Here is a 16086-nt window from a genome sequence, read left to right on the forward strand (position 1 = left end):
AACTCCACTGATAAACCTTCAGGGGCTCAGTTCTGCAATTTTATGAATACCCTCTGATCGAAACCTCAAAAGAGTCCTTCATCCTTAAGAATGCAAATACCAACTGGTTCAGAACACAGAACTTCCACACGAGAATCAAGCAAAGGGTGGCAGAACGAAGACGAAAACCTGGTGCTGTACAGCAGGAATTTCTTATTTCGGATGAGGCTTATATCGACAAGGCAGGCAGACAGGGGCTTGCATCCTGGGTTAGCAGCAACAAAAAACCTCATGTAGTACTGTGCAACATGTACTTTTTCACGTTTGAAAGAGAAACACTTTTGGTCAAAACATTTACTTGTAACTGACCTGTGCAAAATCAATTCAATAAAATGATACTGAAGTTTTTTAATTAAAAAAAAATAAAATTTTGGTTTAAAAAAAGGTTGGCCTTCCTCAAGGCATCAGTTATCTTTATTTGTGTGGCTCTTAGAAAACTAGATGTCTAGATCCACAGAAATGGCAGATAACAGCTTCAAGAATTAAAAACTGTATTGCCATCATTCTCATTAATTTCTCAGGCAACAAAACTAAAAAATTCCTAAAAAAAAAAAGTAGTTTTGCAGTGAACACTCTTCACTCCATACTGAGGACAGCTAACAGCTATTGTATATGTAGTTACTTAATCAAATCTGTTTGTCAACATTCTAGTATTCTTTAAGTCCCAATTCTTTTTCAGTCTGACACATCAGAGATACTTGGTTTGGTCCTCCATGACTTCCAACGTTAGAGACAGATGCAATGGAAAGCTTCTTTGTTAAAAGTCAGCAACTTTTCCTCATTAACTAAAGACTACTTTTCTCAAAAATTCAAGTTATGAGTTGAACAGGTCTTACTACAAACAGCCTTACTAGCCTCTCACCCCACCCATAAGCTTTAACATAAACTGGAGCTTCTTTCTGCCCTCATTTACCAACTTCAATTCTACTTAAACAACTGTCTCCAGCCAGAAACTGGCAATCTGAACAAAAATAAAATCTAAAATTTAAATGAAACCACATTCTGAAGACATCACTATACATTAGAAATTTGGATCATTATTCAAGGCCACTTCCACACAATGCAAAAAAGATAGCTCAAGGCTAATTATTTTTCAGTTTCCTACTTTTATGTAGAAACTCATTTGAAAGCATACCCTTTCGCGCTGTCAACGCCACCCTTATTTAAGCAACAAGTGTTCTCCGTAGTCAAGAATAAAATATTGTTAATTAGTAACATATTGTTAACAGTACTTCCCTCTATTTGATTCCCACAATGAAAACAGTTTTAGGGTTGTTATACTTCTTCACAACTGAAAAACGCCACAGCTACTCAAATTTCTACCGTTTGGTTGCAAGTTTTACAGTCTCATCTAAAAAAAAACCCAACAAACTAATTGCACCAAAGAGACTTCTCAGTTCTCATAACGCAGGCATGAATAATAAAATAAATGTCAGAGTGCGCAAGTTGCTGCATGCACTGAAAATTCAAACTTGATCAAACTAAATTTTTCAAGTTTTTGCAAAAACTGAAAAGCCCCCAGCCCCCACATTTTGAATTTTGCAGAAAACACATTTTCTGAACTTGGGTTCTATTTTAAGCTCTGCTCTGCCATCTATCTATATGCAAGCTCCCTAATTTCCAAGTCTTCAAAGTATCTCTTGTGATAGCATCTCCATAATACCTATCTAATGTAGTATCAAAAACTTTTGTATTTTACTGCTAGAGCTGCTTGTCTTTAAGCCAGCCTGGAAGCAACATCCCTACACTTCTGTCTGATGAGAAATCGCTATTGGCACAAGACTTAATATTGTCAGTCATTCATGCATAATTTTAAAGCTTCATGAATAAGCAGTGGAACACAATATCAGAACCAGAAGATGTTTAATTTCATGAGACCAGAAGCTTTAAGCATCAAGTTAGTTATATTTCTATGACTCATTCTTAGGTAAAGCCTCTCTCTCTCTCTTCAATTAAAGCTTGTTTAAAGTTCAAAACCTCCCTGGAATATTTTTTTGAAGGATTTTAAATAAAATATTATTACAAGAATTCATGGACAGAAATGCAGAAGACAAGGCAATTTCAAGAACAGATTTTAAGAGGAAAAAGTATTCTTATGATTGATGACACCAGCTCTCTGCAAGGATAGATAAATTTCTAACACCCAAAAAGAGCTTCTGGCCGTTTTTATTTATTAATATATTAATATAGTTTAATATATTAGCACTCAAATGTTAATTAAAGAGAAACTTTAATAAATCTGTTCTGAGCAGTTATCCAGGCACTTCTTACAGAGAACAATTCATTACATATTTACGTAATAATGACCAAAAACCAAAGAATCTAATCAGGATTCAAGTCTAAGTATTATTCGCTAGTACTTACCCTCTTGTTTCCTCTTCTTGTCCTTTTCCTCTTTGTATTTTAATCCACTGTTCCAACTGCAGCATTGAGTTAGTTCTCTGCATAACTCGTTCAGACTCCATATGTGACAGAACTGTACTGTGCTGACCGCCATCTCCAGCGTCTGCCAGGACAACACCAACAGCTTTATTCTCAGACCCATTTAAATGAACTGGTCTGAAGTGTCCAGCCTGAATCGTGCTTATGGGTAAAGTCCTGTATTCGGATCCCAAAGGATTTAGCTTTACACTGTTAACTTTCGTTAATGGTTTATCTTGCCCAACTTTCTGAAATCCATATTTTTCAGCTTCCAAAGCCTTCTTCTCCTCATTTTTGTTTACTTCTTTGTTTTTCTGGTTATTCTGTGCCTCTGGCTTAATTAGCACCCGATGGTTTGAAATATTATTTACCTCTCGAGGTGGTGTATTTTCAGCTGTTAACTTCTCTACTCTGCAAAGAAATACATGACAAGCTATAATATCAACAAAACATTCATTAAAAAATAGTAATAGAAAATGAAAAGTGAATATATTGGTGTTTATCAGGATTATTTCAGTGAACCCCTGCCCAGATATTTTACATCAGTACCTCGTCTTTGGAAGAAAAATCCCCGACATTCTCACAATAATCAAGGACAGGTTGGTTTTTTTGTTGTTGTTTTGGGCTTTTTTGTTTTGGTTTTGTTTTGGGCATGGTGGTGGTGTTTTGCTTGGTGTGTTTTCAGGGTTTTTTTGGTTGGAAAGTGTTTTTTCTTCCGTGTTTCTCTATTTCTTTGCTATTTAAAAAGCATTTACAACATGGGGTAAATTTTTTAAGCCAACTTCCAATTAACTCCTTAGAAATAATGTGCACAAGAGGAAATAAAGCCAGAGTCTGAAAAGTGGATGTTCAGTTTCGGGAGGGCTGGACATTCAAACAGTAAAAATACTCAGTGGCTCTCCAAGAGCTACAGCTTCCACGTGTCAACAGACTGAAATTCAGACTATTTTAAAAGCCATCTTTAAAAACGGTAGCAGATTACATTGCTGACCAGTTTGTGATTCACAATACTGCTGAATTTAACGTATAATGAGCTCCTTTAAAGAAGCAAACAACTTTTCGTGGTCACTGGCATCAATTAGTTTTCTTTGGTATGTTATCACTTTGGCTGGCATACATTTTGTGGAAAATAACTGTGGCTTCCCTAATTTTAAGGGGGAAAATAGTTTCTGACTTAGGGAACTGTACCACAAAAATAATGATATTTTTAAAACAGCTACTGCTTTACAGTACTTAAACAAGTACTCAATGTGTGCAGTTCTATTAGCTATCTTTTTAAAATTTCAAAACGTCAAGAAGCTGTATCTTTTTCCATACTAGGACATGAACTGAACATCCAGGTCAGACAGTGACTTTATTTTTCCTGTTTACTAGGAAAAAACAAACCAAACCAAAAACCCTAAAATGTTTTGATCAACATTTTTTGGTACGGGAGAAAAGAAGAGGAAGAAATATAATTCTTTAAAATTACATCTCTGTATAAAACCAAACCAAGAACAATACTTTATTTTAAGATGATGTCAAATTAACCTTTCACATTGTTTTGCATTTTTTGCAAATGTATTATTCATCTTTTCAACTGTGTCCGGTTCAAGTGCCTAATCCATGTATAAAAGGTCATCCTGTACACAAGTGACCAAGAACATAAGTATGACTGCTCCTCTGAAAAACACTCCGATTCCAAGCAGGCTAACTACATAAATAGCTGTAAGCATTTTTGCTTACCCCATCTTAATGGGAGGCTTAAATTTCCAATAAGTCTACACCTCCCCAACAGGTTAAGCCATGAATTCCCAACAGACCAACAGCTACTTGGGACAGAACTCCAGTGAATACAAAAAGGACTGAAAAGTGTAAGGTCCTTAATAAAATACCACCTACTGCTAATAATATTGGATACTTCATTTTAAATGCACCTCCCATTACCACCCTACTCTTGCTATGAATTCTTCATAACGTGAATGGAATCAAGAGACACCTGCCTTGACAAGTACACCATTTCAAATGCATCCGTCAGAAACAGCAAGACATCAAAGTCCTTTGCATACTGTATGCTCCTGCACTTTGCATGTTAACAAGGGGTATGATTTTTTTCCCCATGCCTCCTCCTGACATAGTTGTGATGATCTCAATCTCTGCTTGATACTTCGTAATGTTATAAAAGTCCTCCAAAATTCACTCTATTAATATAAGTAGTTCAAAATAGATTACTCCCGAGCTGCCGACATGAATGCGTATACACACGTCAAACGTATTGCAAATGAAAACATTCATATCAATAATCTAACGTGAACATCTCTGGCTGTATGCGTCAGCACTATTTTTAAACACAGTGTTTTTTTCTCATACATCACTATTAAATGCAGAGGTTGGATACATCTGATGTTTTCCACTAGCAGAAAGGAAAGCGTAATATTTCTGCTAACTGTAACTTCTAGACGAAAAAAAATGTTGATGTAGAACCAGTTTTTATGCAAATTTCTGTGGGGCAGGACACACGTGGGCAAACTGCTATACCTACATCACCTTTTCTCTAATTTCCAAGCATCAGCAAAGAAATGCTATGCTACTTTCCTACTGCAATTTAAAAGTGAGGTGTTTTCTTGTTATTTTTTCCCCCAAGACTTTCAACTGTTCCCCAGACCAAGCATTTCTGCCTCGGTTCCTTCTCAAGGTTATGGAAAAAAGCCTAATCACCTCCTCCCTTTCACCTCAAAACTGTACTACCCAGTGTTCTATTACAAAGTAAAGGAATCCCCCCAAAAGGAAAGTGAATTAAGAATTCAATTTCCCACAATTATCAAGTCAAAAGAGGGTGTTAAAATTTCAGTTTTCAGCCAGTACTCAAGCCTTTCCAAATAAATCTAAAGATGACCTTGCAAATAGTCCTAAACACAGGCATTAATACATGCAACTTGCCTTAATAGTACCACCTATCCCCTTATATAGCACTTTATATCAATCTTTCTCAAGGTGTTTTACAGCAGAGAAGCAGCTGCCTTTTTACAGATGGAAAATCTGTGGCGCAGAGGGAGAGTGGCATCTCTAAGGATGTTCATCAGATACATGGCAAAGTTAAGATCTGGCACAGTGTTCAGTTCACACCATCATACTATTTTCCACTGTCTGCCTTAATTAAAAAACAGCAAACCCCAAAATCACAGGATTGTTTTGCCATGCAATCGCTATGCTGTATCACTCGTTACTATGGTTATACACAGCAGAGCCAAGCATTTGTATTTGACATTCTTTGCGACGGTGTAGAGGCTGAATGACTGGCATTCAAATAGACTTCTGGGCTCTCCTTTAACTTTGTGCATCAAATCACTCAACTCAGTGTAAGCAAGAGATCTCTTTCCACAGCAAAAGATCCAAATGGGAAAGAATTATCAGAAACCAATAGGTAAACGTAAGAAACATAAATCTGTATTTATATTTGGCTCCATACTTCTATCTAGCTTTCAAAGACATATTCAACAAGACTTGCAGGGTATTTTGGAGATGGGAGAGGGAGAAGACGAAGAGAATGAGCATTGAACATGTCTTTCAGCACATACTGAATGCAACTTAAAGATTTCTACAACCGAACAGGAATGATATGTATGGAACAGTAATACAGCAAAAAATATTTTCTGCTGCTTTAGACAAATAAATAATTCTGAAAGGGTTGGGTGGGGGGCATGTAATTAAATTTCAGATGGACGTGAGAACTCTGATTTAACAAAGCCAGGCAGAAGCATTTGAAAAGAAAAAGCCATCATTTCCAAACACAGTGACGTCAGTAAACCCCCACTGTGGATGTCGCTATGCTAACAAGCGTTTTTTTGGCAGCTTATTTTATACTGTTCAGAGAAAGTAACTACACTAGGAGGAGGGAAAAAAAAAAAAAGTAAAATCTTTTCTTAGTACATGCTGCATCACTCAGAAGAAACAAAGGCTCTAGCACACACAGCTGACAGTGAAAGGATAGAGAAATGATGTTCTTAAACATGGGAGAATAGAGAAAACAGCATTTAGGGTAAAAATAATAAATCAGTATGTTGGTGGATATTAATATCTACAAACAGAAGCATTCAGATACAACTCAACTGTGGTCTGCAGTGATGCAACACAGAATGAGTAAGATGTTTTGCTAAACCAGAGAGGTTGTTTGAGATCATATTTTGAGTCATAAGATTAAATAGTTCCTCACTGACTAAAGTATTTGGTGTTTAATTATTTTGATAGGTCTCTCAGTATATCATAAAACTTCAATTTACTACTTAGGTAAAATTAAACCAAAAATGTTAGAAAGAAGTAATTACAGTTAAGTCAATAGGACCAAATAATATTTGTCCTTCCCTGTAGTTACACATCAGAAGGGAGTTTTTCTGCTGTGACTGCAGATCAGTTCTAAAAGAAACGGTTACATTTTCATTTTCTCACCTTGGTATCTCATTTCTGTATTATGTGGCTAATTGTATGTGGAAAATAAGAATACTTTACAGAAAACAGGGGACAGTCCGCCCCCCCATATAATCTTTTAAATACTCATTTTATCTTTTTTCTCTCCAAGAAACTCACATTCTCAGAAAAATAAAGATACAGATTGTAGCTCTGAAATTATTTAAAGCTGAAACATTCAATTTAATAGACTGTTGGGTTTGGATTTACAGAGTATCATAAGCAGCAAAGTACCTTGACTTCTAGATTTAAAGAAATATACTGTAAAAACTCTGACCTATCTTTGGGCAATTTATATTAACAAGCACTTAATAGTGGCTCAGCATCAGCTTGCATAAATATTTAAGGAAGTAAGTTCTTAATAATTCTAGCTATTGTATCATAAGTAAGTATCTAGTCTGTTAGAAAACTATTCAGTATAATGCTAGAACCTCTAGAAAAAACAGAACTGAGAAACAAAGGCACCGGCTGAATGTGATTGAGCCAAAATTGTTTATGCTTAGAGCTATGTGCCTGCCAAACTTTAGGTTACTTAGAGATGAGGTAATACAATACTTAACACTTCACAGATTTTTTACACGGAAGAAACAGTATTTCTTCTAGATAAGATCATATCCTGCTACATGGCTCATTTTAAGAACTGGTTTGATAGCCAAAAGATGGATTCTTTAGAAAACAGATGTCCGAAGGATTTTCTTCATTATTACAGCCAATAGACATGAAAGTCTTTGAGACTTTACTGGGCTTGCAATGTATTTTCTCTCCAGTAATTATTTCAAGACTACTAAAAAACTTTTCAAAGAGGTCACATCTACTTCTGTTTTGTACTAAGGTTTCCTGTCTGAATTAAAACAAGATGGTGTTACATAAGTCGCTTTTCTTGGGGGTTTTCTGACACGTTTTAGCTGTAAGCAAGCCTGTTCTGTCTGTGATATCCAGGCAGAAAACTACTGATTTTGCTGCTGAGTGCTCTTCTACTCGTTTAGTGTGCTACACTGATTCACTGAGGAGTAAGATAAGCACCCGAAGCAATGCAAGGCAAATTGCAGGAGCATGTACAGCTGGATGAAATGTGTTAGATAAGCTCAGCTGTATTGGGAATCCCCATTGTTTGCCTATACACTGCCAAATACCTCAAACAGGCAGATATCAGTGCTACAAGAGGCACTGAGGCTGACGGAAGCGGGCAGGAGTGCATGACCAAGTGTTTTGGGAGGCTGGGACACCCTTCACGGCAGTGAGCTGCACATCTGTCTTGTTAGAGCAGCCACGGCACTGCAGCGTAGAAGGACAACTAGGCTGCACTGGCGCCAGGGGGAGATCACTGAGGCAGCTGTATTAATGAACTGCACAAAATAGTGGATATTTACACTAACATTTTAGATTGCTTCTTATGCCACAAGTAACCTAACATCTATATAATGAAGTTTACTAAATATCATCTATACAGCATTGACTGTTATAGGAGAGACTATGAAGGCGACACTTAAGGAGCCTCTGTCAGATGGAAATACACTTTTCTCACGTCAATTTTCTTCTGCTACAAAGATGTCCTCTTCAAATGTTCAGTCTTCACAGTATTGCAAATACCAAAGGAAGGTCATTTCACCAGTTCAAAAAAGATTCAGAACGACCCACTTCAGTAGTATTCCCCCTACAAAGTGCTTACACAATCAATACATAATGTGTTTGAAGTTAAGTGGGTCTGGATTTGGTTTAATCATTTCTCCATCTGTAAGCTACCACAACTACCTGCAATACACTTACAATGCAACCCAAAACTCATTTTTCAGATTAAGTTTATTATTAACTAAGTTAAATGAGGTATTTTACTTTGTTAAGGTAACTTCATTCTTTTAATAGCAGTCTCTTAAAAGCTCTGAATGGAGAAAGTAAAAGGTGAAAATGCTACTAAGTGTCTACTTGCTTATGCTAAATCTCAATCTGCTCATCCCTTCCCTGTAACATCTTCATATGTAATAACATACATAATCAGATCAAATTTTACTGTGATAGTTGGACCTACCACTCCTCCCTTCTATAAGCTGAAATCCTTTCTTTTTCCCCAAATTACTGAAAAGACACATGACACTTGAGAGCTTGAAGCACATGTATTAATTTTTCAAAGCAGAGAGAATACCGTATTTTTTCCTATTTCACTATGCAGTTCAATGCAGAGAATGAAATACTTCACATACTATTTATATATTTAAAGGATCCTAGAGACAAAAGCTAAGATTTCAACCTTTTGTTTAAGATCAGTCACTAAAAAGTTGCACAGGTACAAATTTAGAAGTGTTCCTAGGTTACTGTTATCCTTCTGAATGTCCTGAGATTGGTGTAAAGTTTTCATTATGTTTGACTGAGAAGCTCACAAAACATAAAAACATGTAACATTAAGAGTGTCTAATCATTCTGCATTCCATTCTATGCTTCTGCCAGCACCACACTGGAAGATGGGATACAGAAATGTCAGGAACAAGTTAACAGGAATGCAAAATTCAGAAAGAATGCTTGTATTATGACAAGTTGAACGTGCTTTTCTGCAAAAATTTTCCTTCTTTGGTACCTGTGTGTCTGTGATTTTTTACTATTTTTTTTTAACTTAAAATTTCTCAGGATTGCTGCTGTTCATTTAGCTCCAGCACAGTGCAAAGTAACAGAGTGCAGAACAGATCAAGTGACAGCAGCCATCAACACTAACTCCTGTGCCATCAATAATGAGGAGCTTTTAAATTTTCAATTAATGAGGTTTCCATTATAGATGTCATGGAGCCGACCCACGGGACCACATTCAGAGACAAAACAATTCTTACTGGATAGACAGCAGCAGACAACTGTCAGTTTCTGAGAACACAAGGTTTCCAGTGATAACTTGCTTTTCATTATCAACACATGGATACATAAAGGATAAGGGTCCAGATCAGGTAAGTCTAAATTTGATGACAGCTTAATGATGAACAAGAACGTCTCTCCACATGATGCCCACAGGTACAACTGTTTAATTTAGAAAGAAACTATAGTTGTGAATTTCAGACTTATGACTGGCTTAAGCCAAAGACTACCTACCACCAGCTAAGCTGCTATTGCTGTTCCGTCGGGAGGGCAGGGGAAGTCAAACATGCCTGCACATAGTATTCGTCGTTGCACTTCTCTTGATGCCGCTGGCTAAAGGAATCAGTTAGGTTTTTTTCTTCTAGCCCCTTATACTCAAGGCATCCATATTCAGAACATAGATTATTTTTACTACTTCGAAATTTTATCCAATATTGTTGGCTAAAGAAGTCTTAAATATAAGAAGAAACTACTTCAGCCAATTTATGTTCTGTTTTAAGGTATGCCCTTTCATTTAAATAAATCAAACTAAATATGAGAAAGAAATACACTGTGCCACCGTTTTGTCAATCCACACTACCTTTTCACAGGCTCTGTTTGCACAAGTGCTGCGTCTGTCATGGCTTTCATCCATAACTCCATTTCCTTCCCTGTATCTGTGCAGAAATAATAGGTCCTCATGTTTGGATGAGCTGCCTGATTGGAAATGACATGGTCATTGCAATAAAAATACAAGATTCTGTAAAAGAAAAGAGGCAAATAATGTTACTGTATATTCACTCTAATGTTTTCTATAATAAGATTTCTGCAAATAATATTATCAGAACAAACATGTCGGAAGGAATACTTCAATATTTCTCTGTCACTTCATATTTTCAAAATAATTGCCTACAATTTTCAATCATAGCTGCTTCTTCATTAATGCACTCAATAAAACCCCCTTAAATGTCTTCAATCTATTAAAAACTATCTTGATTATCCATTAATGTAAATTAATATAATTATCACAAATAAGATTTTGGCATTGATTTTTGCTGTCTGAATGATACAGTAAGTTTTTATTTGTACTTACCATAGTAAACAAATGACGTGTTGCTTAGGAGGCCAAAAGAAGAGACAAGAGGAGCTCATAAAACAAAAAAAAAGTCAAGAAAAAATATTTAGTACAGACTTCTATCATGATTAAAAAGATTAGCTGTGAAACACTGAACAATGATTCATGTAATATTGTGATTTAAATGATAATAAAACCTTATTTTTATTTATATGAAAAGATACTTTGTATCTAAATAACGAAAGAACTTCCATTAGCAGATGCAGTCTACAATCCTAAAACACCACACAGTATTTAAGATCCATGAACTAAAGACTACTAATAAGTGATATTCATCCATTTTCTCATTCTAGTAATTATGTCTATATTTATATCAGGCTAAATACTTCAATCCTCTGCTACTGTATTATGCAAAAATCAGTCTCAGAAGCTGTTTGTCAATCCTGTTTTGCATAATAACTCAGTAAAAGGAGTTTTGATCACTAGGCTATTGTGCTTTCAGACATAACATTACACCGAAAAATTGATTCCCTTACCTTAAAGGCATATTTGCGGTTAATATGGTCCTCAGCAGAAAGCACAGATATCTGGAAACTAGGTAGAAGTATGCTACCTAGTATTCCTTCTTCTTTCTCATCTGTGAATGTATAGTCTTTGATTAGAGAAACAAAATGTTTTGACACATAATACTTGGATTCAGACACTTCAGCGCAACTCTGTTTTTAACAATGCAAGACCACTACCAAGAAGTTTACCCCAGAAGAAAATGCATTAGAGAATCAAGAAAGCCACTCTGACTTGTTACGCAGGTGTCTGTATACAGTCTCAGAAGTGTGCAGTCCACAAGAGCACCTGGGCAGCCTCCTCCTGCCAACACATGCCCTGACGCAAATGTGTGCCCCCAAAAACCTGCTAAGCACCGTGAAATCTAGGCCATCTGAAAACGGCCACCTTCGACTTTTTCCCACAATGGACAAGCGTAAAAAACCCTCCTGAGTGTGCTAGTTCTGTAAAAGTTTAAGCATGTGACTACCTTATGGAATCTGCCTTATGTAAAACACCACAAATAGCTACCTGGAGTTTTCCTGGGGATCAGTGCTTACCTGCATATGACTTCAAAACCAAAAAGCAGCTGGAAGTCAAGCCTCTAATTCAGTGACAAGAGCAGTACCTGCTATCTATTGCCTGCTTAGTAAAAACTGCAAATACCTATGAAGCAGAAGTATTTTAAAATACTGCTTATGATTGTTGGCCTTTGAAAAAATTTGCACATTCTTCTTCTCAGATCGGGCATATTAAGCTACAAGTTTTTACAATTCTCATTAAGAGTTGACACTCAGTTGCATTCTATATGTAAGAATGCGTATGTTTCAGACAATTTGTAAAAAACAAAAAACAAACAAAAAACAATAAAAAAAACCCACTCTCCCCCAAAGCAAACACCCTTTTTCCAGAACCTTGTTTTACATAAAATTTTAGAATGATACATTGTAATAATAAATTGACATTTTAATTGAAAGCCACAAACAACTCTTAAATCTAATTATACTTTAATAAAAGAATAATTGGATGCAATTCACAAGGTCAATCTTAACTGTATTTCAGATACAGACTTTCTATTTACAACCAGTATCTCAGGAGACTGCCCCCCGTAACACTTCTCTTAGTTGGAAGATACCGCCCACAACAAATGACTATGTATCTATGAAATATATAAAATGAAAACACAGATATTCTGAAGTTTTAAGTATGGAAAATCAATACTGTTAAAATTAAAATACTTGTAAACAGCACAAAAGGACCACCTCATACATGGTTTCAAAAACCTTTTTTCCCAAAAAACAGTTCCTGTTTACTAAATTCTGAAAAGCCACAACTTTCTTTTAAGTTATTTGTATGGGGAAAGCTCTGCTCAGCCATTTCAGCATTATATGACATGTTAGATGTAAAAATTACGCTTTCCTGGATAGTTCTTTAACTGTAGAACTGAGCATAAAATTATTCTGATTAAAAGGTAGAAAAGAAATTAAGAGAGTGGACTTAACTTTCAGGTACTCACAAGTATGCCTGAAACCATCCCACCTTCCCCTCTCACATATTTACACCTTGCCATCCATACACACCAAAAAAATCTGCCTTTTTCCCCCTGTCCCGGAATGCAAGGCAAATATTGGAGTTTACTTTATGTGGACCGCTGTTTTGGGGAAAAATTCCCTTCATCTAGATTATACTTCGACTTATTACTAAGTCACACCCGCTAGTGTCATATAAAAGCATTAAACATTTTTGCCCACTGAACAGCTGCATGTCTGGAGGACTTTGGTCTTTGTTAAAGACATACCGCCACATTCCATTTCCAGATTTTAAAAACCTGTTTCCAATCAGACTAGCTTTTATCTACACATTACACCACCCTATACCCATCTTTACTTGTATGCTCCATATAAATAATACAAGAGAAAAATAGCAGATCTTCCGTCCAGCTCTAAGATCTTTTATTTGCTACAACCGTAACCTTCCAATATGAAAGCAGGCAGTCTTTTTATTCCCCAATGTAACAGAAAAAAAAGTATTCTCTAAGCTCTGAAAAAATACAATAAAATAATTTTTCTTTTAATGTATAAATTACATTTAAGCTGCTAACATTGTAACACAATTGTAAAAGTTCAGTAAGATTTACTAACAAAACCAAAAAAGAAAACAAACCCCCCCCCCAACAATTGCAATCACACACCCAGAAACACCGTTTGCAATCTGGGAGTAAGTGCATGGCTCCCTGCTTCCCATTTTTTCATTATCTGAGACAGAATTAACAAAACCACAAAAGCACAGGGTTTAGAGTGCATTTTTTTAATATATTAAGTAGCCATTTCTAAGACCTTTAAGACTATTGCTACATGTTTAATTACAGTTCATCAGCTTTACCTGCTTTCTAGCAAGTGATAGCTAAAAATGAAGCTTATCATGTAAACAATTTAGACTATTCTGCTTGTATTTCAGCTTATTTGGCAAGCTAACACGTCAAAAATGAAAAAGTAAGATTATAGAGCTTTTCAGATTTATTTTATTTGCTTTTGGCTTCGCTTATTGCTTTATTTTGAGATATGTCATATGCAGTGCTTTAAGTCAATTTAATCTGTTAAGGCAGCTACAAAGTAGCACTTTAGAACCTCTGGAAAAGAGAAGACTTGTTTAAAATAAGAAAACCCTACAAAAAAGAACAGAGTATATAATGACCACTTAACTAAATGCAGTTTAACTGTATCACAATCGATGCTTCCATGACTGAAATTATAGCCTAATTTTGACTCAGCGGTGGTTTATCCAACTACAGGTACTTCCTGGGGTAAAGAAACAAAGCCTAATGATTATATTTCAATAATTCAGAATTTGTTAACTAAAACAGTTACAGAGCTTTTATGTTTCATGACCTGGTTTGTCTCGATTAGATTAGAACCATGCTGCACTTTACCAGAACAGCATTTTACGTTCATCTGTCACGGCTTTGAGCATCACCAGCATCACCACCACTTATATCAGTTCTAAAGTCTCAGTCTTATCCTAAACTGAAACCCTTTCTTACTCTTCAAGGCTGCAGATGGTCTTAACTGTTTATTTTCCCCTATTTTGCCATGCTTTATAATCTTCTTTGCTTTTAGCCTCCTTTAAACGATTACAATTGTACACTTTATTTCAGGATTGAATTCGTTTCCATATGCACAAATCCCATTTGTTTATCCCCTCAGGAGCACTACAGTTAATAATCTGTAATCGTGAAGGAATCAGTTTTCTAACGTACATATCTCCAGACTAGAATTATAAGCAGCTAATTATTCCCATGTAAAATAAGTCTGTTGTAGCTACATAAGGGCAGTAACAGATTTCCCTGTTACAAATAAACCAGAGACGACTACTCATATGGAATTGGACAACATTTTACTTTATAAGTATTCATGAACACTGATTAGATTCCCAAAAGGCACATATATCCTCTTTACCATTCCAAAGGCAGAGTTTCAGCTCCCCTGCACTATGCCTTTCCTATCCTCATTTCAGTTACCTAATTTGCATGAAAGATCAGATTTAACCTGGCATATTTAATTCCTAGCAACAGAAGCAGTGGGAAAACTACAATCCAGACTTCAACAAAAGAGGTGGCTGTGAAGGGGTTTGTCCTTCAAGCATACCTGACAGGCAGGAAGCACTTATGTGAAACTTGTAATTAAGAAAGGAAAAAAAAAAAAAAAAAAAGATAAAAGTAGCATTATCTGGATATTGACAGCTACACAACTATTAATCCATTAAGTTAAGTAGCAGCTTCTTATTTCTTACATTTGAGAGGTATGCCAAAGTTTATCTGCTCTAAATTTAGTAGAATTAGCAAATGCAGCTCTCCTGAGCAGAACTTACCTCTGTAATAGAAGAGACACAGATCTGAGAGCACGAACCACCGTTTCTTCCACAATTTCATTCCAGTACTATCCTGCATTAATCAAAATGATCAAGTAAAAACTTTCAGATTGATAATAGTAATAGTTCATAAAGTAAACCAGGTGCTACATAACTGTGGTGGTGTGCTAGTAGTTCGTATTCTTGGCTAAGATATTTTAAGTATCTTTGACTTCTCATCACAGACTTTACACTGCAAACAAAGATCATAACCCAGGAAGCCTGAAGTTAACATGATTCAAGAATAAATAAGAGCCCGCTATTTTAGCATGCTAGAGACTACAGTCTACAGTTAACTGAAAAAAATGAATACTTTTTTAAAAAAGGAAAAGAGCAAGGTAATGCTTGGGGTACACCCTCCTTTGTTTTCTGAAGAAACCCTCTGCTGAACTCCATCTTCTACCACCTCTCACATATCTAGAGCAAATTTCTTTCCCAAATAAAGTTTATTCCTATAGTAATTTCATTTTCTTTTATGCTTCTAACCAATTTACACTACAGAATTCAGAATGAAAAACTGCCACCACCACTGCAATGTAAATAAACCAGAGCATTGTAGCGCGCACATCCTAGTAGAATCAGATTTAATAAATATGCTAATCTGTTCCAAGAAAAAAAGTACATGTGAATTATCAATATTCTTGTAGTAAATAGGTTTTGTGACAATCAAGAAGAGGGATTCTATAATGAAAAACTGTGGGTTGGGGTGGGTTTGGTTTTCGGGTCGTTTAAGGATTTTTTTTTTTTTTTTTGAGAAAAGTCAGCATAATTTTCAGCCTCGTATTTCAAGCTCTGCTGTTCTTGGGGTGGGAGAAATAAGCTGAGGGAGAGAGAAGAAAGGGTAC

At 35.9% G+C, this 16086-nt stretch overlaps 1 protein-coding gene across 4 annotated transcripts in view; it reads right to left on the bottom strand.

The window, feature by feature from the left end:
• PLEKHA5 (pleckstrin homology domain containing A5) overlaps window positions 1-16086 on the bottom strand; it is a 169606-nt gene that overhangs the window by 42261 nt on the left and 111259 nt on the right. For all 4 annotated transcript variants that reach the window (XM_086466878.1, XM_086466871.1, XM_086466887.1 and 1 more), the window contains exons 7-10: window positions 15203-15275; window positions 11329-11429; window positions 10319-10434; window positions 2404-2871 (exon numbers count right to left, since the gene is read on the bottom strand). In XM_086466878.1, the coding sequence (XP_086323004.1) occupies window positions 2404-2871; window positions 10319-10434; window positions 11329-11429; window positions 15203-15275 (758 nt within the window). The remainder of the gene's footprint in view (window positions 1-2403; window positions 2872-10318; window positions 10435-11328; window positions 11430-15202; window positions 15276-16086) is intronic.

This window comes from Leptosomus discolor, chromosome 1 (assembly GCF_034619465.1).
Source record: "Leptosomus discolor isolate bLepDis1 chromosome 1, bLepDis1.hap2, whole genome shotgun sequence".
NCBI lineage: Eukaryota > Metazoa > Chordata > Aves > Leptosomiformes > Leptosomidae > Leptosomus > Leptosomus discolor.